Source organism: Podarcis cretensis (assembly GCF_951804945.1).
Source record: "Podarcis cretensis genome assembly, chromosome: 18".
Classification (NCBI taxonomy): Eukaryota; Metazoa; Chordata; class Lepidosauria; order Squamata; family Lacertidae; genus Podarcis; species Podarcis cretensis.
The window spans coordinates 9,249,148-9,271,516 of record NC_137188.1 but is presented as its reverse complement, the minus strand read 5'-3'; the positions used below and the strand labels follow the sequence as shown (position 1 = coordinate 9,271,516).

General features: G+C 47.9%; 1 protein-coding gene and 1 long non-coding RNA gene across 3 annotated transcripts in view; one reads left to right on the top strand and one right to left on the bottom strand.

Moving 5' to 3' along the window:
- ELL (elongation factor for RNA polymerase II) overlaps positions 1-22,369 on the top strand; it is a 53,997-nt gene that overhangs the window by 29,106 nt on the left and 2,522 nt on the right. The window contains exons 4-10 of one of the 2 annotated variants that reach the window (XM_079960639.1): positions 571-737; positions 7,701-7,954; positions 9,061-9,185; positions 13,344-13,443; positions 15,784-16,252; positions 20,445-20,511; positions 20,677-20,848. In XM_079960639.1, coding sequence (XP_079816765.1) covers positions 571-737; positions 7,701-7,954; positions 9,061-9,185; positions 13,344-13,443; positions 15,784-16,252; positions 20,445-20,511; positions 20,677-20,848 — 1,354 coding nt within the window. The remainder of the gene's footprint in view (positions 1-570; positions 738-7,700; positions 7,955-9,060; positions 9,186-13,343; positions 13,444-15,783; positions 16,253-20,444; positions 20,512-20,676; positions 20,849-22,369) is intronic. The other variant, XM_079960640.1, reaches the window with a different exon arrangement.
- On the bottom strand, positions 20,677-21,551 carry LOC307207303. Its single transcript, XR_013834624.1, has 2 exons — positions 21,474-21,551; positions 20,677-20,888 (listed from the first exon to the last, which is right to left on the bottom strand). It is a non-coding gene; the product is annotated as an uncharacterized lncRNA (long non-coding RNA).

Here is a 22,369-nt window from a genome sequence, read left to right as displayed (position 1 = left end):
CAGGGAACCAGGCAGAGGGCCTTCTTGGTAGTGGCACCTGCCCTGTGGAATACCCTCCCGTCAGATGTCAAGCAAATAACTGTCTGACTTTTAGAAGACATCTGAAGGCAGCCTTGTTTAGGGAAGTTTTTAATGGATGATGTGTAATCGTGTTTTTAATATTCTATTGGGAGCTGCTGTATTGTGTTTTTACTCTCCTATTGGGAGCCACCAAGAGTGGCTGGGGAAACCCAGCCAGATGGGCAGGATATAAGTAATAAATTATTATTGTTATTATTATTGTTATTATTATCCTGGAGACAGCACTGAGAGCCACACAGGGAGGTCCCAAGGGCCGCATAGCCTAGAAAGCCAGCAAACCAGGAGACTTTTAGAGGAAGGCGAAGAAACTGAGGCGGGCAGAGATTTTAACCTGGTCTCTCCCAGGCACTCTAACCACTATGCAACACTGTCTCTGACCTGAGGTGGGGTGGTGACCTGCGCTTTAGGTGCAAGGACCAGGCGGCTTCTTCTTCCCGAAAGACTCCGGTTCCTTTTTGTTTTTCATTTCTGCCTCTGCTTACCCTCCAGCAGCAATGGGAACATCCAGTTGGACTGCCTTGGCACCATCCAAGACAAAATCACCGTTTGTGCCACCGACGACTCCTACCAGAAGGCGAAGCAGAGCATGGCGCTGGTGGAGGAGGAGACCCGGAGCCGGGGAGCCATCGTCATCAAGCCCGGAGGCCGCTATGTTGGTGAGCAGCGACAGCGTTGCGTACGGTCAATCTTTGCAGCAGGGGAGAAGTGCGAGCGTCTCTGGCCTGGGAGCAGATCCAGGGAGTCGTTTCGAAACGCACAATCTCTTGCAAGCAGCCTTCCGGGGGAACAAAGCCGTGCTTTGGTTTCCAAAAATTTTGGAAGTTGAACGGACTTCCGGAACGGATTGTGTTCGACTTCCAAGGTGCGACTGTATTGATCTGAACATTTTTGACCAGTCAATATATTGCGAATAGCGATGTGTGTCAGGGGCAGGGCCGGTCAATGCATCGTTCAAAGCCAGTTTGAAGTCTGTATCATGATACCGGTTTCATAATTTTTATCCTGGCAGTATATTGTGGGTTAAACCAACAGAGCCTAGGGCTTGCCGATCAGAAGGTCGGCAGTTCGAATCCCCGCAATGACGGGGTGAGCTGCCATTACTCGGTCCCTGCTCCTGCCCACCTAGCAGTTCGAAAGCACATCAAAGTGCTAGTAGATAAATAGGTACTGCTCCGGTGGGAAGGTAAACGGCGTTTCCATGCGCTGCTCTGGTTCGCCAGAAGCGGCTTAGTCTTGCTGGCCACATGACCCGGAAGCTGTACGCCGGCTCCCTCGGCCAATAAAGCGAGATGAGCACCGCAACCCCAGAGTCAGCCACGACTGGACCTAATGGTCAGGGGTCCCTTTACCTAGGGAAGTTTTTAATGTTTGGTGTTTTATCTTGGTTTAAATAGTCTGTTGTGAGCCGCCCAGAGTGGCTGGGGAAACCCAGCCAGATGAGCAGGGTATGAATAATAAATTATTATTATTATTATTATTATTATTATTATTATTATTAGTGATCAGGAGGGAGCCCATTTCAGACTCTCTGAGCTGACAGTGCTTGGCCTGCATCTCTCCCCCTTCCTCCGGGGGAGTCCATGTCTGTAAACAGCAGATTGCTGAGTTATCCCTGACTCATCGTTTTGGTGTGCGTTGCCCGCCCAACTCTTGCAGGAGCAAGCAATGGGAGGAAGTGTGTGTTTTCCTGTGTGCTGGGAAGAACAACGCAAGGGTTTTTTTTTTTTTTCCGTCGGGAGGGGGCGGGAAGGCTTATCAGCAAGCAGTAAAAGGCAACAGGCCTCTCCTGCAGCTGCCTTCCTGCCAAAACGAAAAGCTTCGGAACTTTTCTTGGGGGCAAAGTTTCATTTCCTCTGGAAAATTTTCCTCCAGCGCAATTTAGGTGGTTGTTGGACAGCGTGAATCTCCTCCTAAACACAGCCTTCTGTAGCAAAGGTTCTCTGCGTCAGAGAGGGAGAGAACAGCTGTGACGAACAATGAATTATTTTTTAAGACAAGGCTATAAAACCAGGCATGTACTGTAGACTTGAGTCCAGTTGCACAGGGGTTTGAATGTTGTTGTTGTTTAGTCGTTTAGTCGTGTCCGCCTCTTCATGACCCCCTGGACCAGAGCACGCCAGGCCCTCCTGTCTTCCACTGCCTCCCACAGTTTGGTCAAACTCATCCTGGTAGCTTCGAGAACACTGTCCAACCATCTCGTCCTCAGTCGTCCGCTTCTCCTTGTGCCCTCCATCTTTCCCAACATCAGGGTCTTTTCCAGGGAGTCTTCTCTTCTCATGAGGCAGCCAAAATCTTGGAGCCTCAGCTTCAGGATCTGTCCTTCCAGTGAGCACTCAGGGCTGATTTCCTTAAGAATGGAGAGGTTTGATCTTCTTGCAGTCCATGGGACTCTCAAGAGTCTCCTCCAGCACCATAATTCAAAAGCATCAATTCTTTGGTGATCAGCCTTCTTTATGGTCCAGCTCTCAGTTCCATACATCACTACTGGGAAAACCATAGCTTTTACTGTGCGGACCTTCGTTGGCAAGGTGATGTTTCTACTTTTTAAGATGCTGTCTAGGTTAGAATAGGGGTTAGAATAAGAAAGCTCAAGTAAAGAATATCCGCGCTTATCTGAATGGCAAGTATAAATTCAGATTTGCTTAGCTTGTGACAAGTGTCGTCTTGAAAACGGCAAGTGTAAGTTACAAAGGAATGGCAAATTGCATGAGAAGGTCCGTGGAGTCTGTCATTCTTGTTGCAATCTCAAATGATCCGTGATTTTCTCTGTTTTAGCTATATCTCAGGGTGAGCAGTACACCCGGTGTCAGATTTTGGGGCTGTTTTCCATTGAGTTGCAACTACTTTTTGAGCCGCTAACGTCGTACATAAAACAGTTCTTTTGACATTTATTGCATTGGCGTAACCCAAACGCATTCGCTGATGTTAATTTTGGGCAGGAAACAATGGTTTCTTTCCTAATGCTGATCGTTTCTCTCCAAAATTAAACCCCCAAAATATTGCACCAATTTACATGGATGCCCCTGGGGTTCTTTCTGTGATAGCTCAGTCGGTAGCAGGGGTCAGCAAACTTTTCCAGCAGGGGGCCGGTCCACTGTCCCTCAGACCTTGTGGGGGGCCGGACTATATTTTTTTTGGGGGGTTAACAAATTCCTATGCCCCACAAATAACCCAGAGATGCACTTTAAATCAAAAGACACATTCTACTCATGTAAAAACACGCTGATTCCCGGACCGTCCACGGGCCGGATTGAGAAGGCGATTGGGACGGATCCGGCCCCTGCACCTTAGTTTGCCTATCCATGCATGAGTTTTAATCTCAGGGTCACAGGTTGGGATCCCACATTGGGCAAAACGTCCCTGCATTGCCAGCAGGGTGGATCTGAGTTAAATCAAATCGATTTCAATCATGATTTCAGTCACTAGTCAGTAAGACTGGATTTAAATCCTTTTACAAAAAAAGACTCATTCTTGCTGGTAGAATCTTAATATTTACAACCAGAGGAAGGTTTCATTCTCGGAATAATAATTGTTCAGAGTAGTTTTTTAACAGTTACATCAAAAGTTACTGATTTGGTTATACTGTTAGAAATACGTAGACAGATAATTATGAAATTATTGTGAGGTTTAACAAGTCAACTGTTTATATTTGGACAACTTTTCTGCTGTTGGAAGGAGAAAAATAATCATTTCCTTAATAACTATTTAACTAAAATAATAACATTGTAGCATATGTATCCATGTTTGTTAACGGATGTGGTTAAACATTTTTTTTTTAAACAAAGCTTTGAGTTTTAGCACACATGAAAAACTTAAAACAAATCCTTTTTTCCTGATGAATAGCCTGTGGACTGTAATGTAACTTAAATAGAAAATCCTTAGAAAGATTTTTCGTCCGAAAGCATTTTATTTTAAAAATCTGATTTAAGTAAAAAACAAACAAACATCTGATTTAAATTTTTTAAAAATCTGATTTAAATAAAGAAAATCCAATTTCAATTTAAAAAATCATTGATTTTTATCCACCCTGATTCCCGGGTGTTTGATTAGATGGCCCTCGGGTTGGGGGGTGTTGTAAACAAAAATTGCCCTTTCCCCTTATGGGGTATCCAAGAGCCCGTATAGAGTCCTTACGTAGGTTCCCTATTGGTAGGAGAAAATAACAGAGGCCAGCCAGAGAATATTGAGAAGCAAAGCAGCTAGTAAGCCTGATCTTTATTGATCTGTTGCAAAAGGGTCCTCACTCGCCACACGCAGGAGGGAGGAGGAACCCAGAACAAAAGTGTCCCTACCCTTATATAGACATTTTAAATTCCCTCCCTGGAGTCCAAGACCACCCCCAGATACACCATACCTACATCACAGAAAGGGCGGTCTACAGCAGAAATCTGAGTGCTTTGTTTACCTCTTGTCTGCCAGGTTACCTGTTTAATGGTCACTTGATTGGATTGCCTGGGGAACCTGGCCAGTCTTTTGTAATGATAAATACTTAGTTCCTGGGCCAGTCCACAGGCTCACACCCTATTCATATCTTAAATGTGCCCTTAAGACAGGGTTTGTGAAGGAAAAGACAATGGGGAGGCTTTTCCATTTTCCTTTGACCTTGCATGGAAAACGTTTGGTCAGTTTGGGAATAAAAAATGGTTCCAGGTCGGTCTTCCTGTGCCGATCTATGTACGCGCTTGGTTGGTACACTTACGAACATTTATTATGTATCTAAGACCTCAAAATTCCTATCACAGGGATACAGTTCTATGATTCCCACCACATATTGAACTTTCTTTCCTAAAACATTGGGGTGCTGCTGTTGTTTGGGCAAAGCTCCTCTGAACGTCCAGCCTCTGTACAAAATAAAATAAAAACAGAGAGCAGCTTTGACCCTGCAAGCTTTGCCTGTATTCTTGGAAGGCAAGGGTTTTCGCTGTGCGTTTGTTTTTAGAATAGGAAATTGAGGCGGGCCAGGAAGAGGAAGCCCCTTCATCTCGGAACGCAATCAGCCCCGTTCTGGCCTCCTATCTGATTTAGGTTCCTATGAAACAAGGAAGCTGCTTTCTGCCGCGTCAGATCCTGTGGTCTGTCTGACTCAGTGGTGCCTGCACAAACTGGCAGCCTTTAGTGACTCGGGTTGTTTGGGGGGGGGGGTCTTTCGGGGCTACCACAGGCCAGCATCGTTTTCTGTCCAAACGATAGAAGTGTTGTCCAATAAACTCAGAATATTACGTTCTGTTGTATTAAGCCGTTGGTACCGTTGCAGGAATTTATGTATAGGTTGGAGGGTTTGCCCCTCCAGCAGATAACATGCACATGCAGCCCACTACCAAAATCAGCACAATTGCTTTTGTGACTTTTGTGATTTGTCCCCACAAAACACTTCATCACAGTTTCTTCCTATCTATTCAAAGGGCCTTTGCTGGACGATACCAAATGTAAGAATTCACTGATCAATGCATCTATGTACTGGCTCACTAGGAAAACTTCAGAAATTCATATAGACATGTGAGCTCAGCTACTCAGTAGCCCCTCTGCCTGAGTGATAATCCCTGGCCTCCTGATACCTGAGTGCCAGACAGGTAGCCATTCCAGAAATAACAAACCCAGATGAAGACAAAAGGGTGGGATTCACTTGGCTGGGAAACAGGGAAATGTAAATATCTCTTTTGTTTCACTTGATGGGTGTTTGGTGGAGGGCAAGGAGAACCATGGGGCAGGGTCCAGGATGCTCAGATTACGGCCACCAGACCTCCCCTTTCATGATGTAACCGTGATGTAGTTTGGGGGGGTGTAATATGGGGATAGGACGCGGGTGGCGCTGTGGGTAAAACCTCAGTGCCTAGGGCTTGCCGATCGCATGGTCGGTGGTTCGAATTCCCGCAGCGGGGTGAGCTCCTGTCGTTCGGTCCCAACTCCTGCCCACCTAGCAGTTCGAAAGCACCCCTAAGTGCAAGTAGATAAATAGGGACCGCTTTATAGCGGGAAGGTAAACGGCGTTTCCGTGTGCTGCGCTGGTGCTGGCTCGCCAGCTGCAGCTTCGTCACGCTGGCCACGTGACCCGGAAGTGTCTCCGGACAGCGCTGGCCCCCAGCCTCTTAAGTGAGATGGGCACACAACCCTAGAGTCGGACACGACTGGCCCGTACGGGCAGGGGTACCTTTAACATGGGGATTAGCAGCTAATAAAAGTTTGGGTTCTCTTTTGTTTGGGGCTTCCATCTTGTTCCACCTTGTGGCAAGTGGGAGTCCTGTCGCGACCGTCTTCAATAAAGACCAAGCCTACTAGCTGCTGTTTTGCTCTGGTATTCCTGGCTGGTGTCCTTGTTTCTTATCCAAGGGAGCCCTCAGATTTCTCCGTTAACAGTACCAAATGGCCAGAACGCTTTCCCAATCAGTCGTTTCTTAAGAGTCTGCACATTAAGCTTTCCTGTTGCTAACACATATATAGAAAGCAACCACTGCTTTTTCACTTTTGAAAGATCAGTCCAGTTGTTCCAATATCTCTGTTGTCTTGGGAGCCCGGGAAGGCTATTATAAGGAGTGGTAGCTGCAGCTACAGCGGTGCCCCGTTTTTTGGACGTAATCCATTCCGGAAGACTGTTCCACTTCCGAAACGGTCATAAATCAAGGCGCAAAGGGCGGTCTGCAGAAAAACAGGGCATTGGAGGAATAATGTGTACACCCAGCGGAAGCCATTCAACTTCTGAGGCGCATTTGAAAACGGAAGCATTTACTTCCGGGTTTTCGACGTTTGGGAACCAAAACGTCCGGCTTCTAAGACACCACCGAAAACCGAGGTATGGCCATTGGGCTGCATCGGACTGATGGCATTTGTCGCTTAGAGACGTAAACACGGAAGAATCCGTCTTCCTCATCTCTTGGTTGGCCCAAAGTCGATATAGTGTTACCTTGGTTCTCAAACGCCTTTGTGCTCAAACAACTTGGAACCCAAACACTGCAAACCTAGAAGTAAGGGTGGTGGTTTGCGAACTTTTTCCCGGAGCCGAACGTTCTCCGTTTTGAGTGTTATACTGAGGTCTGTCTGTTTTTGCTGTTTATTTTGCATTTTTGCGGCTCTTTTTGTTTTGTTTTTGGGACTGCGTGGAATCCAGTTCAGCTACTGATTGATTGATGGATTGTGTGACTGCAGTACATTGTTTATTGCTTCCATTTTATGGACCAGTGGCCTTATTCGATAGTAAAGGTCATGTTCAATAGCTGTTTTAAGGGTGGTTTTTCAAAGTTTGAGAACCAAGGTACCGCTGTATACAGTGGTGCCCCGCAAGACGAATGCCTCGCAAGACGAAAAACCCGCTAGACGAAAGGGTTTTCCGTTTTTTGAGGCGCTTCGCAAAACGAATTTCCCTATGGGCTTGCTTCGCAAGACGAAAACGTCTTGCGAGTTTTTCCCCTTCCCCCCCCCCTTTTTCTAAGCCGCTAATAGCGCTAATCCGCTAGGGCGCTAATAGGGATGCTTCGCAAGATGAAAAAACCGCTAGACGAAGAGACTCGCGGAACGGATTATTTTCGTCTTGCGAGGCACCACTGTATCCATTTTTCCATATCCCCACCCTTTCTCCCCCCAAAAAACAGCACGGACCCTAACCTTTTCTTTTTCCTCTCGCTTAGGCAAGACGGTCAAGGTGCGAAAACCGGCCCCGGTGGCTTCGGACGCCGTCCCCTCGCGGATCCGCCCGACGCCCGTCAACCTGGCCAGCGCCATCAAGAAAGGCAACAGCGCCGTCTCCCAGCGGCCCTTCAGAGACCGCGTCCTGCATCTGCTGGCCCTCAAGCCCTACAAGAAACCGGAGTTGTTCTTGCGGCTGCAGAAGGACGGCCTCACGGCGCAAGATAAGGACTCTCTCGACGGGCTGCTGCAGCAGGTGGGTCGGTGCGCGGTCTGATTCTCCATAGAAGTCGTGGGTGTGGGACCATGCACCTTTATCATTCCTCCTCCTCCTTTTTTTCTTTAAATACCATATTTTTCGCTCTATAAGACGCACCAGACCACAAGACGCACCTAGTTTTTGGAGGAGAAAAACAAGAAAAAAAATATTCTGAATCTCAGAAGCCAGAACAGCAAGAGGGATCACTGCGCAGTGAAAGCAGCAATCTCTCTTGCTGTTCTGGCTTCTGGGATAGCTGCGCAGCCTGCATTCGCTCCATAAGACGCACACACACATTTCCCCTTACTTTTTAGGAGGGAAAAAGGGAATCTTATAGAGCAAAAAATACAGTAGTTTTTATTTGAGTTTACAAATTCGTTCATCCTCACAATCACAAACAATAAAAATTTCACAAGATTCTTCCGAATCTCAAGACCTCCCTCCTCCATGCGTTCTTGAAGCAGCTTTCTAAAAATTATAAGTCCATCTAATTTACAATCCTCCGTTGTATCCAATGTCCTTGCAGGAGTTATTTAAAACCTGCCCAAGAGTTCAAGTGTTTGCAGTGGTCTTCCAAATATAATGCAGAGTTGTCTCCTATTGAGGTTTTGATCCTCCTGGTTTCTGATTTTCCCGGTTAGTCTCTGCGTAGTCCAATACAGTGGTGCCCCGCAAGACGAACGCCTCGCAAGACGGAAAACCCGCTAGACGAAAGGGTTTTCCGTTTTGGAGGTGCTTCGCAAAACGAATTTCCCTATGTCTTGCGAGTTCCTGCGGGTTTTTTCCCCTTTCCTCCCCCTTTTCCTAAGCCACTAAGCCGCTTATCAGCTGTTCCACTGATAAGCCGCTTAACAGCTGATCGCTAAAAGCCGCTAAACCGCTAATAGCGCTAATCCGCTAAGCCGTCAGTGGGCTTGCTTCGCAAGACGAAAAACCCACTAGACGAAGAGCCTCGCGGAACGTGTTAATTTCGTCTTGCGAGGCACCACTATAATTTCGCCTGCCAGTCTGCCCTAGACTCTCGTGGTCCCTGCCAACTCTCGGATTCTGTGTTTAGGGATTGATAAATAAACCCTTCCATGTCCTCTCCCTCCCTCTTCCAGGTTGCAAACATGAACGCCAAAGACAGCACCTTCACCCTGAAGGATTACCTTTACAAAGAGGTGCAGAGAGACTGGCCAGGATACTTGGAAGGAGACCAGCAGTTGCTGAAGAGGATCCTGTTCCGGTAAGGGCTCTAGCAGGGGGCATTTCCCCTTGGGTTAAGCGTCCCTAGGTGTTAGTATCACAGAAGGGGACTCGGGTGGCGCTGCAGTCTAAACCCTTGAGCCTCCTGGGCTTGCCGATCGGAAGGTCGGCGGTTCGAATCCCTGCAATGACAGAGTGAGCTCCCGTTGCTCTGTCTCAGCTCCTGCCAACCTAGCAGTTCGAAAGCACACCAGCGCAAGTAGATAAATAGGTACTGCTCCGGCGGGAAGGTAAACGGCATTTCCCTGCGCTCTGGTTTCCGTCACGGTGTCCCCTTGTGCCAGAAGCGGTTTAGTCCTGCTGGCCACATGACCCTCGAAAGCTGTCTGTGGACAAACGCCGGTTCCCTCGGCCTGAAAGCGAGATGAGCGCCGCAACCCCAGAGCCACCTTTGACTGGACTTAACTGTTCAGGGACCCTTTACCTTTTTTTAACTTTAGTATCACAGAATAGGGGCAGGGAAGGTCTGGGGCCTTCCTAAATGTTGTTGGGGGTCAGCCGCGTGACACAGAGCATCTGTCCCACATGCATAAGTTTCCAGGTTCAATCCCTGCCTGCTCCCTGTTTCCTAATAATAATAATAATAAGCGATAAAACATCAAACATTAAAAACCTCCCTAAGCAGGGCTGCCTTCAGATGTCTTTTAAAGAGAAGATAGCTGCTTATTTCCTTGACATCTGAAGGGAGGGCGTTCCACAGGGCGGGCGCCACCACCGAGAAGGCCCTCTGCCTGCTTCCATTTTACTTCACTTCTTGCAGTGAGGGATCTTCCAGAAGGCCCTCGGAGCTGGACCTCAGTGTCCGGGCTGGACAATAGGGGTGGAGACCCTCCTTCAGGTATACTGGACCGAGACAGTTTCGGGCTTTGAATATCAGCACCAGCACTTTGAATTGTGCTCAGAAATGTACTGGGAGCCAAGATCTTTCAAGATTCGCAGTGGCTGTTCCCAGTCTGGCTGCCGCATTCTGGATTAGTTGTAGTTTCTGGGTCACCTTCAAAGGTAGCCCCACGGAGAGCGCATTGCAGTAGCCCAAGCAGGAGATAACCAGAGCATGGACCATGTCACCACACAAACCATCTCGTGAAAGGTGAAAATAACAAGTTACTCGGAGTACTTGTTGGAAGAGTAACACACAACAGGCAGTTTTGTTCAGGCAGGCTTAAAACGGTTATTCGGTTACAAAGTTGTGCTTAGTGGATGTCAGGGAACTGACATCAGAAGGAGAGGTGGAGGCAAGGCTCCAGAGCGATGCCGGAGAGGGGACCAGCAGGGGGGAAGGTATTCAGCGTAACACCGGTAGGGAAGGGAGGCAAATGGAGGATTCGGAGAGAGGTCTCCAAGACCCTTCACCCGAGACTAGTGGGGAGAGCGTGGACACGCCCCTGCCTTCCCCTTACTTGCGCAGACGAGTTCCGCGCAGGGAAAGTAGGAGGAGACTTGGCATCAAACAGCTCTTATGCTGGGAGAGGTTCAAGAAACGCCCACTGACGGATTCTGCAAGTGACTGACCGGCCACGGAGTGTGAGCTGTCAGCCAAAGCATGGTTGGCCAGGCAATCTAACCAAAACGGAAGGCAACTTACGCACAAGTAACCCCTTACAACCATTACAGTGGAGATGCACCTTCAGGTATACTGGGCCGAGGCCGTTTAGGGCTTTCAAGGTCAGCACCAACACTTTGAATTGTGCTCAGAAGCTTACGGCTGCCTCATCCTTTCTCCCCAGTACTCCCGCCCCCCCCCCCCCAAATTCATGAAGGACATCCTTTTGTCTTCCCTGAATCTCCCATCCATCCGCTCCATCGGATGCCCCCAAATTCCAGGGTTAGGAGAGAGGGACGAAGACTTCCCCTGCATGCCCTTCCTCCGTGCTACGTGAAATTTTGCAGACCGCACCTCCTCTTCCTTGCCTTCTCTCTAAGCTAGAAAGCCCCACACGCTGCTGCCGCCCCCTTTCTCCATGGGGGAATTGTTCCCGTGGAGATGCCAGTGAAAAACAGGAGGAATCGTGTCAGTTTGGATAAGGGAACACAGCTCACCCGCCCAGCTGTTGCAGGTGCAAGGATATGGGCTTCCTGGGTGCAGATCTTTTAAGAAGCGGGAAGCCAGCCCTCGCTTCTAGCCTGGTGGGCTCAGTTTTCTCTGCTCAGGCGGCTGGATCCTAGCCAGTGCTATTTTTAGGCTGTTGCTCATCCAGGATAGACGTGCCCAGGTGGGGGGGGGGGCGAAAGGTGTTGGCGAGACATGTAACTGCTTTATCCTCCTCCTCCTTGGGACACAATGGCACAGGTACCATATTTTTTGCTCTATAAGACTCACTTTTCCCCTCCTACAAAGTAAGGGGAAATGTGTGTGCGTCTTATGGAGCGAATGCAGGCTGCGCAGCTATCCCAGAAGCCAGAACAGCAAGAGGGATTGCTGCTTTCACTGCCCAGCGATCCCTCTTGCTGTTCTGGCTTCTGAGATTCAGAATATTTTTTTTCTTGTTTTCCTCCTCGAAAAACTAGGTGCGTCTTGTGGTCTGGTGCGTCTTATAGAGCGAAAAATACGGTACACACCTCCGCGGCATGATTTCGTGTCTGTGTGTATGTTTAGGCCCGTTTGCAAACTTGTAATTTTCCGTTTCAATTAAAATTTGGTGCCCGGGCCTTCCCAGTGCCTACACACACACACACACACAGCCCCCGGGGGCCTTGTCCCTCGCCAAAGAAAACTCTCGCCATTTTTCAGACTCTCATTAAACCAACCTCGTCTCCTCCGCGAGCCAACTGGGTTTACGGACCATGGAAACTGTTCAAAACAGAGGGTGGGGAGGGTGCACGGGGGGGAGTGCTTTTTTTTTTTTTACCTTAGCTGGGTCGGCGGGGGGAATAACTGCAATAGAAATAACCTGTTGACCCCCCTCCTTTTGCATTATAACAGAAAAGGTCCAAGCCCAGAGACGCCTTTGGAGACTCAATTATTTTATTGGGTGTTGCTAACAAGCTGGTTTCAGGAAAGAGAAATAAAGACAAATAAGGTTGTTTTAAAATAATAATAATAATAATAATAAAAGGATTAGTTGCCACAATGGCCGTTAAAAGGCATACAGGATACTGCTGAGCGATAATCGAGCAGCACAGGAGGGAATACATGTGTGGTCTCTGTGGCATAATTTCGAACTAATTTCTGATACAGTCATACCTTGGATCCCGAACGCCTTGCGAGTCGAACATTCTTTGGAACCCGAACGTCCGACGCGGCTGCAGGAGCTTCCTGCAGCCAATCGGAAGCCACGCTTTGGTTTCCGAACATTTTGGAAGCCGAACGGACTTCCGGAACGGATTCTGTTTGACGTCCAAGATACGACTATATTGAAAAGAGGGTTTTTTTTAAAAAAAATAATTGGATTAATGCTTGGATCCTGACGACTCCTATTCCCATAAGTTTTTGTACGCCCGAGACACTTGCTGCTGCTGCTGCTTCTGGCCTTGGTTGATATTTTGAAGCCCGATATTTGATGCACAAATAGCCCCCCCCCCCAAAAAAATATTTAAGTTGGCGCCCTTGGTTAGGAAGGGCAACATGCCAAGCCTTGGAATGCCAGCAGTCCAGGTTATTGGCCTGAGAAGCCTTCCCTGGGCGTGTTTTAAATAACATTTGCTTGCCTCTCATTCTTAGGGGACGTGGGTGGTGCTGTGGGTTAAACCGCAGAGCCTAGGACTTGCTGATCAGAAGGTCGGCAGTTCGAATCCCCACAACGGGGTGAGCCCCCGTTGCTCAGTCCCTGCTCCTGCCAACCTAGCAGTTCGAAAGCACGTCAAAGCGCAAGTAGATAAATAGGTACTGCTCCGGTGGGAAGGTAAACGGTGTTTCCGTGCGCTGCTCTGGTTCGCCAGAAGCGGCTTAGTCCTGCTGGCCACATGACCCGGAAGCTGTACGCCGGCTCCCTCGGCCAATAAAGCGAGATGAGCGCCGCAACCCCAGAGTTGGCCACGACTGGACCTAATGGTCAGGGGTCCCTTTACCCTTTACCATCCTTGGTTACACCCGTTGGTCCCTTTTACGCAAAAAAGAAGATTTGGCGTGGTTTAACAAAACAAACACCTTTCCGTTTTTTGTTGTTGTTGTTCTACGCTCCCCCCTCCCTGCCCCCAGGAAACTCTGCCAGCCGCAGAACACCAGCTGCCCCCCAGAGGCACCAGCTCCCGCATCACCAAAAGACAACGCAAACATCTCCTCCTGCTCTCCGCCCCAGGTAGGTTATGAGTACTACCTAAATTGGGTATACAGTGGTGCCCCGCAAGACGAATGCCTCGCAAGACGGAAAACCCGCTAGACGAAAGGGTTTTCCGTTTTGGAGGTGCTTCGCAAAACGAATTTCCTATGGGCTTGCTTCGCAAGACGAAAATGTCTTGCGAGTTCCTGCGGTTTTTCCCCCCTTTCCCCCCTTTTTCTAAGCCGCTTATCAGCTGATCCGCTAAGCCGCTTAACAGCTGATCCGCTAAGCCGCTTAACAGCGGATCCGCTAAGCCATTTATCAGCTGATCCCGCTAAGCCGCTTATCAGCTGATCCGCTAAGCCCCTATGCCGCTAATTGCGCTAAGCCGCTAACGGGCTTGCTTCGCAAGATGAAAAAACCGCAAGACGAAGAGACTCGCGGAACGGATTATTTTCGTCTTGCGAGGCACCAATGTACATAGCAGTTAACCATGGCTCAGCATCCTCCGAATCCAAAGCCTGGATCTCTTGGAAACTTGAAGGTTCAAATACTTTCTTGGAGCTATTAACAGCAGTTGCAGCTTTTGCTGCTTTAGCAAATTCATCAGCAAATCTCTTTGGAGGTCTACCTTTTGTGGCTCTTTCTGACCTGCGAATTAGACGTAAGTCTTCAACACACTTCTTAGGAGAAAAGTGGCCTATAGTGAACAGTGGTTCCCCCAATTCTCAACCAGAGCCTTCAGAGGGTCACATAGAGGCCGTAGCACTCTTGAAATCCTCTGAACCATCTGATTCGGTTTCAGATTCAGAACCAGAACCTTCATCAGTGGGTGTGGGGTTTTGCCGCTATTTATCCTCAGTCTCTTCACTGTCATCAGGAAAACATTGGAAAATTCCCACAATGAGCCCCCATTGGAGGGGTATGGCTTGGTGAGGTTTTCTGCTCCCAGGCAACCTGTTGGCGTCTTCGATGTTTGGGAAAAGGGAATTTTCTTGCTCTCTGTGAAATTATCATCATCATCATCATTTATTTACTTATTTTGCTCGTGTGCTCAAGACATCGATTCCATAAAACATATTTTGCTGCACCGTGCAAAATATGAACAAGCCAGGGCTGAACTGATATTACCCTTGCCGGTACCTTTCCCGGGAAAATCAGAGGCTTGCTATGTCAGGTTCCTATCGGAAGACCGGACCAACGCTAGAACATTAGCAGTGGCAAAGTTTTTATCGGTGGTTGCAAGAACCAGTGATCCCTATATTGTGAACAAAATGCTTGTTTGACCTGGAGGTGGGCTGTATGAATTGTGTATTGCTTTGTAATGATTTGATGGGTCTCTGGACGGTAATAAAGATTGATGATGATTTCAGTCATACGTGAGCTCCCAAACGCCTTGGGAGCTGAACGTTCTGGCTCCCAAACAATCGGAAACCGGAAGCGAGTGTTCCGGTTTTCGAACGTTCTTTCGGAAGCCGAACGTCCGACGCGGCTTCCAATTGGCTGTTCAAGGGAAGCCAGTGTTGGTTTTTCCCTCCTGAGTTTCCGTGGTCCTTTGAGCTATCGTATTTTTAATATTCTGTTGGAAGCGACCCAGAGTGGCTGGGGAAACCCAGCCAGATGGGCGGGGTGTATAAATAAATTATTGTTGTATTGGCATCATATGGGATACCAATCCTTCTGCTAATTTATCTAAGTCTGTATCATCAAAAATACTCCGCAACGTTATTTTTGGGCGACGGAACAATCGTTTCCTTAGTGATATTTATCATTTCCATCAAAACCAAACTGGCGGTTCCTTCCTGCTTACTTGCCATCCTCTAACCCTGTGGGGCGGGACGCGGGTGGCGCTGTGGGTTAAACCACAGAGCCTAGGACTTGCCGATCACAAGGTCGGCGGTTCGAATCCCCGCGACGGGGTGAGCTCCCGTTGCTCGGTCCCTGCTCCTGCCAACCTAGCAGTTCGAAAGCACGTCAAAGTGCAAGTAGATAAATAGGTACCGCTCCGGCGGAAAGGTAAACGGTGTTTCGTGCGCTGCTCTGGTCCACCAGAAGCGGCTTCGTCCTGCTGGCCACATGACCCGGAAGCTGTACGCCGGCTCCCTCGGCCAGTAAAGCGAGATGAGTGCCGCAACCCCAGAGTCGGTCACGACTGGACCTAATGGTCAGGGTTCCCTGACCATGGCCAAAAAAAATAAAAAAAGGTTGGGAACCACTGCTCTAACCCATAGTTTCCCAAACTTTGGTCTCTTTGGACTACAAATCCCACCATCCTGAGCTGGCAGGGCAAGGGATGATGGGAAATGTAGTCCAAAAACGTCCCCACGTTTGGGGGAAAGCCTGCCTTAACGCTTTCCGTTCTTCTTCCCTCCACCCTAGAAACGACCCCAGCCCACAGATTTCACCGACCCTCTGTCCAACAAAAAGCCCCGCATCTCCCACTTTGCCCAAAGGACTCAGCCCACGCTCAACGGAAAACTGCGCTCAGCTAACGGCAGGGAAGCCCCCCTAGCGCCACCCCCAGAGGCGGTCGCCTCCAGTAACCTCTTGCCGGCCCTGGAGCTCCCCAGGCCCCACAACCCCCTTGCCGACGTTAGCAACGACCTGGGGCACGGCGGCCCCAACTTCGAGGCTCCGGATCCCGCCGAGAGGCTGGCGGGTGCGGCGGAGGTTCCCCTCCAGCCGGTGACGGACTCTGTCCAGGTCAGCAAAAGGAGCAAGAAGAGGCTAAAGAAGGAGAGGGAGAGGAGAGGGGCTGAGCAGGAGTCAGAGCCCCGGGAGAAACCGAACTGCAGCCTTAGGAAACGCAGCTCAAAGACCACGGCGCCTTCGTCGCAGGACACGGCAGGTGAGTTCGGCGGCGCTGGGATTTGGGGGTTTGCGGGTTCCTCTGCATAGCGCCGGGGGTTATTATAATGACAGCAAAAGTGCCGGAACGTGACGTTCCCTATATGGAGACGGCGAAACGGGCGGCGAAAATAAAGAGACCGAAAAGGTGGCAGGTTTGCGGGAGAGTGGAGGTGCTTTTCAGGCTCTCTGGGGAAATGTTATAGTCAGTTGAAATTGCAGGCACGGCTGGAAACCTGGGCAAAGGAGCGAGAATGAGAAACGGAATGTAATGTAGGGTATCTCTGTTGTAACCAAAAATTGCCCTTTTCCCTTATGGGGTATCCAAGAGCCCATATAGAGTCCTTACATAGGTTCCCTATTGGTAGGAGAGAATAACAGGCCAACCAGAGAATATTGAGAAGCAAAGCAGCTAGTAAACTTGATCTTTATTGATCTGTTGCAACAGGGTGCTCCCCTCACACGCAGGAAAGGAGGAGGAACCCAGAAATTGCCACCCTGTAGATCAAGACCACCTCCAGAAACATGATACATACATCACAGAAGGGATGTAACCTAAGACCACCCCTCAGATACATCACACCTACATCACAGAAAAGGCAGTCTAAAACAGAAATTTGAATATTGTTTTTCTCCTGTCCTTGTTTATCTCCTGTCTGGCTGGTTACTTGATCGGATACCCTGGGGAGCCTGGCCAGTCTTTTGTAGTGATAAATACTTAGTTCCTGGGCCAGGTCACAGGCTCACACATCTTAAATGTGACCTTAAGAAAGGATTTGTGAAGGAAAAGATGATGGGGAGGCATTTCCATTTTCCTTTGACCTTGCAGAGAAAACATTTACTCAGTTTAGGAATCAAAAATGGTTCCAGGTTGGCCTTCCTGTGCTGATCTATGTACGTGCTTGGTTGCTACGCTTATGAACATTACCATATCATAGAATCATAGAGTTGGAAGAGACCACAAGGGCCATCGAGTCCAACCCCCTGCCAAGCAGGAAACACCATCAGAGCACTCCTGACATATGGTTGTCAAGCCTCTGCTTAAAGACCTCCAAAGAAGGAGACTCCACCACACTCCTTGGCAGCAAATTCCACTGTCGAACAGCTCTTACTGTCAGGAAGTTCTTCCTAATGTTTAGGTGGAATCTTCTTTCTTGTAGTTTGGAGCCATTGCTCCGTGTCCGCTTCTCTGGAGCAGCAGAAAACAACCTTTCTCCCTCCTCTATGTAACATCCTTTTATATATTTGAACATGGCTATCATATCCCCCCTTAACCTCCTCTTCTCCAGGCTAAACATGCCCAGCTCCCTTAGCCGTTCCTCATAAGGCATCGTTTCCAGGGCTTTGACCATTTTGGTTGCCCTCCTCTGGACACCTTCCAGTTTGTCAGTGTCCTTCTTGAACTGTGGTGCCCAGAACTGGACACAGTACTCCAGGTGAGGTCTGACCAGAGCAGAATACAGTGGCACTATTACTTCCCTTGATCTAGATGCTATACTCCTATTGATGCAGCCCATAAAATTCCTATCACATCTTTTACCGAAATAAGTGCAGTGGCCCTTCAGTTTTTGAACGTCTTGGAAGTTAAACATTTCAGCTTTTGAATGCCGAAAAACCGAAGCAACTGCTTCGGTTTTCAAACACTTTTCGGAAGTCGAATATGCCACCCGGCTTCTGTACTGAGTTTTCCAGAAGTAAATGCTTTGGTTTTCAAATGTTTCGGAAGTCAAACCATCTTCTGGAACGGAATATGTTCGAAAACCAAGTTACCGCTGTATTACATTTAAGGCAGTAGGTAAAGGATTGGGACAGAAAAACATCACAGATGCGAAGTCAAAATGCTGGGGGAATATTGCATGGAACGTGAATTTGTTAAATTGTATGGAAATACAATAAAAATGTATGGCAGGGCGGAGAAATGCAAAGTTCCCTTAGATCAGCGGTTCTGAAAAAAAAAATTCTCCGAGCCACAGTTTCGGGATACAAAATGGCTTGCCCCGCACCAATTTTTTTAAATTGGAAAATGGAAAGAAACAAGTCCTAGCAGTGCTTGACGCAACTGCTTTGTAACAGGACGCAACATAGGACGCAACTGCTTTGTAACAGGATCACAGGACATCCAGAAAAAAGTAATGCACATTCTGCAAAATGTAGATCGGTATTTTGATACCATTGCAGTGCTCCACCACAACTGAAACGCCTAAATGTTTCTCTGATTCTCCTTCCCGTGAAACTTGCCGCACACTTTTTGAGAACCACTGCTCTAAACCCGGAAAGCCCCAAATTTTTGTTCTTTGGTTTTCCCTGTGGCTAGGTGCTTTTCCCTTGGTGTGGCCACTAGGTGGTGGTCAAGGTCAACACGAATACAGTGCTACCTCTGGATATGAACGGGATCCGTTCTGGAGCCCCATTCGCACCCTGAAGCGAACACAACCCACGTCCGCGGGTCACGATTCACCGCTTCAGCACATGCATGTGACGTCATTTTGACCGTCTGCGCATGCGCGAGCAGCGAGATCCGGAAGTAACGTGTTCCGTTACTTCTGGGTCGCCGTGGAGCACAACCCGATAGTGCTCAACCTGAAGCAACTTAAACCCGAGGTATGACTGTATCCATGTAGCAGGAAACACCCCCCCCAATCATTCAGTTTGTACAAACTTCACACACACTCACACTCACACACTACATACGCTACGCTTCTGTTATAAATTCATAGAAAATCAACCATACATCGAATTTGCACTATTCCACTTTTATTTTACTCCAAGAAGGAAGGACTACAAAATAGGGAAGGTATGATACAGGGCGTGGGATGCAGGTGGCGCTGTGGGTTAAAGCCTCAGCGCCTAGGGCTTGCCAATAGAAAGGTCGGCGGTTCGAATCCCTGCGGTGGGGTGCGCTCCCGCTGCTCGGTCCCAGCGCCTGCCAACCTAGCAGTTCGAAAGCACCTCCGGGTGCAAGTAGATAAATAGGGACCGCTTACCAGCGGGAAGGTAAACGGCGTTTCCGTGTGCGGCTCTGGCTCGCCAGAGCAGCGATGTCACGCTGGCCACGTGACCCGGAAGTGTCTCCGGACAGCGCTGGCCCCTGGCCTCTTAAGTGAGATGGGCGCACAACCCCAGAGTCTGTCAAGACTGGCCCGTACGGGCAGGGGTACCTTTACCTTTACCTTTATGACTGTACCCATGTAGCAGGAAACACCCCCCCCAATCATTCAGTTTGTACAAACTTCACACACACTCACACTCACACACTACATACGCTACGCTTCTGTTATAAATTCATAGAAAATCAACCATACATCGGATTTGCACTATTCCACATTTATTTTACTCCAAGAAGGAAGGACTACAAAATGGGGAAGGTATGATACAGGGCAGCCATAATCCGTGAGCATACCAGTACATCCACAGGAGCCCTGCCCAGTTGCTATGCCAACCCTGATGGTCCTAGACAGAAGACCATCAAGATCACAAAGAACTTGGATATGAGAGTGGATTCAGCACAGACTGGAACAAAGGACAATAATCAGCTCTTCCCTCTGGGGGCAGGAAACTGCAAACTCCCCTCTGTCACCTGGAAAGCACTCATAGGGAGGGGGAAAGGGGGAACCAGCCAGGTGACAGGACACTCAGGTTACCACCACAACTCCTCCCTCAACCCCTCCTTTCTGTGATGTATGTATCTGAGGGGTGGTCTTAGGTTACACCCTTTCTGTGATTTATGTATGATGTTTCTGGGGGGTGGTCTTGATCTACAGGGTGGCAATTTCAAAGGTCTTTATAACAGTGTTTCCCAACCTTGGGCCTCCAGCTGTTTTTGGACTACAATTCCCATCATCCCTGACCACTGGACTTGCTAGCTAGGGATGATGGGAGTTGTAGTCCAAAAACAGCTGGAGGCCCAAGGTTGGGAAACAATGCTTTATAAGGTCTTGCACACCATTTTTCTGGGTCTCTCCTCTCTCCTGCAAGTGAGGGGAGCACCCTGTTGCAACAGATCAATAAAGGCCAAGCCTACAGGCTGCTGTTTTACTCCAAGTTATCCTGGTTGGTGTCTTTGTTTTTTGTCCAAGGGAGCCCTCGGATTTTTCAGAATGCCTCTCTTTGGAGAGGCATCTTTCACGACGTGGAGCCAGGAGCTCTCCTTAGGACTGATTTTCTCGTCTCCTTCTCCCTTTCCTGTTCTCCAGGTTTAAACGGGACGTGCAACAGCGCCAGCGATCCCACGTCAACGTCCGAAACTCAAGACTATTTTATGTAAGTGTTGACGGACCCCTCGTTAGCCGCCCTGAGCCTGGTTTTTGAACTGGGAAGGGAGGGGTATAAATTTTAATATTATTATTTTTCTGGTCACCAAGGGGCAATGCAAGCCTGGGGTTATTGTTTTTTGTCCTTCATTTCCGTCCTTAAATTTTCTCGCAGCAAATACGGCCCCATCTCCTCGTCTGAGCAGCGGCAGAGCTACAAGAACGACTTCAACGCGGAATACAGCGAGTACCGCGACCTTCACGCCAGGATCGAGCGGGTGACGCGGCGGTTCATGCAGTTGGACTCGCAGCTAAGGCAGCTCCTCCAGGGCTCTGAGGAGTACAAGGTGGGCTGGCGGCAGCCTCGGACTACAATTCCCATCATCCCTAGCTAACAGGACCAGTGCTCTTTTTTTTTTTTTTTATAAATATTTATTAAGTTTTTCCAGATTAATACAAAAAAGCAAAAACAGATATGCACAAAAACAATAACAATAACAATAGTACAAAGAAAAAACAAAACAAATAACAAATATAATTTTCATCACTTTCTCCATTATCTTATTTCCCGGACCTCCTCTCACCTCCCCCTTTTGTATTCCAGTTCAAATTCTTAACTCAACAAATCCTTATTATAACGTATTGTGCCTTATTTTAACTTATTACTCGATCTTCACATTACAGCTGGTAACCACTTAATTTCAGTCCAACATCAATCTATCATTCATTAATTTTGCAATGTTTCTGCAGATAGTCCTTAAATTTCTTCCAATCTTCTTCCGCTGACTCTTTTCCCTGGTCTCGGATTCTGCCGGTCATTTCTGCCAATCCCATATAGTCAATCGTCTTCATCTGCCATTCTTCCAGAGTGGGTACATCTTGTGTCTTCCAGTATTTTGCAATCAGGATTCTTGCTGCTGTTGTAGCATACATAAAAAAGATTCTGTCCTTCTTTAGCACCAATTGGCCAACCATGCCCAGGAGACCAGTGCTCAGGGATGATGGGAATTGTAGCCCCAAACATCTGGAGGGAGGGGCAGAGTTTAGGGCCTCTAAAGCAGTGTTTCCCAACCTTGTGCCTCCAGCTGTTTTTGAACTACAACTCCCATCATCCCTGACTAGCAAGACCAGTGGCAAGGGATGATGGGAATTGTAGTCCAAAAACAGCTGGAGGCACAAGGTTGGGAAACACTGCTCTAAAGGTATCAATCTGTTGGAGTGAAGTTATATGGCTTTAGTAGAAATGTTATAAGGAATTAAGTATAAATAGATTAATAGAGCATCAAAGGAAAAAATAAGGTTAGAATGTGTTAAGATAATTATAGGATAGAAAACAGAGAAAGATGGAAAGGAATTGCTGAAACAGTTAATAGAAGTGGAATACAAAAAGGGAGGTGTGAGGAGGTCGCGGAAATAAGTGAATGAAAGATATGATACTGAAACTGTTTGATGTGTTTTAAATTGTTTTTTTCCTTTTGTTTTGTTAGTTTAAATGTGTTGGTGTTGTGTAGTGTTTTTGTGTTGTATTGTATTGTTTTTATTTCTGTAGTGTTTAAATTGTTAATAAATATTTTTTTAAAAAAAAAAATAAAGGTATTAATCTGGTCCTGACCACAAGCTCCTGTAAAAACGTACCATCTCCTTAGAGTCAAAACAGCATAAAATGTAAAACAAAGCAACAAAATATTATAGAGCAGAGTTTTCCAAACTTGAGTCTCCAGGTATTTTTGGACTACAACTCCCATCATCCCTATATCTAGCAGTGGTCAGGGATGATGGGAATTGTAGTCCCAAAACAGTTGAGAGACTCAAGTTTGGGAAATACAGTGGTACCTTGGTTCTCAAACTTAATGCGTTCTGGAAGTCTG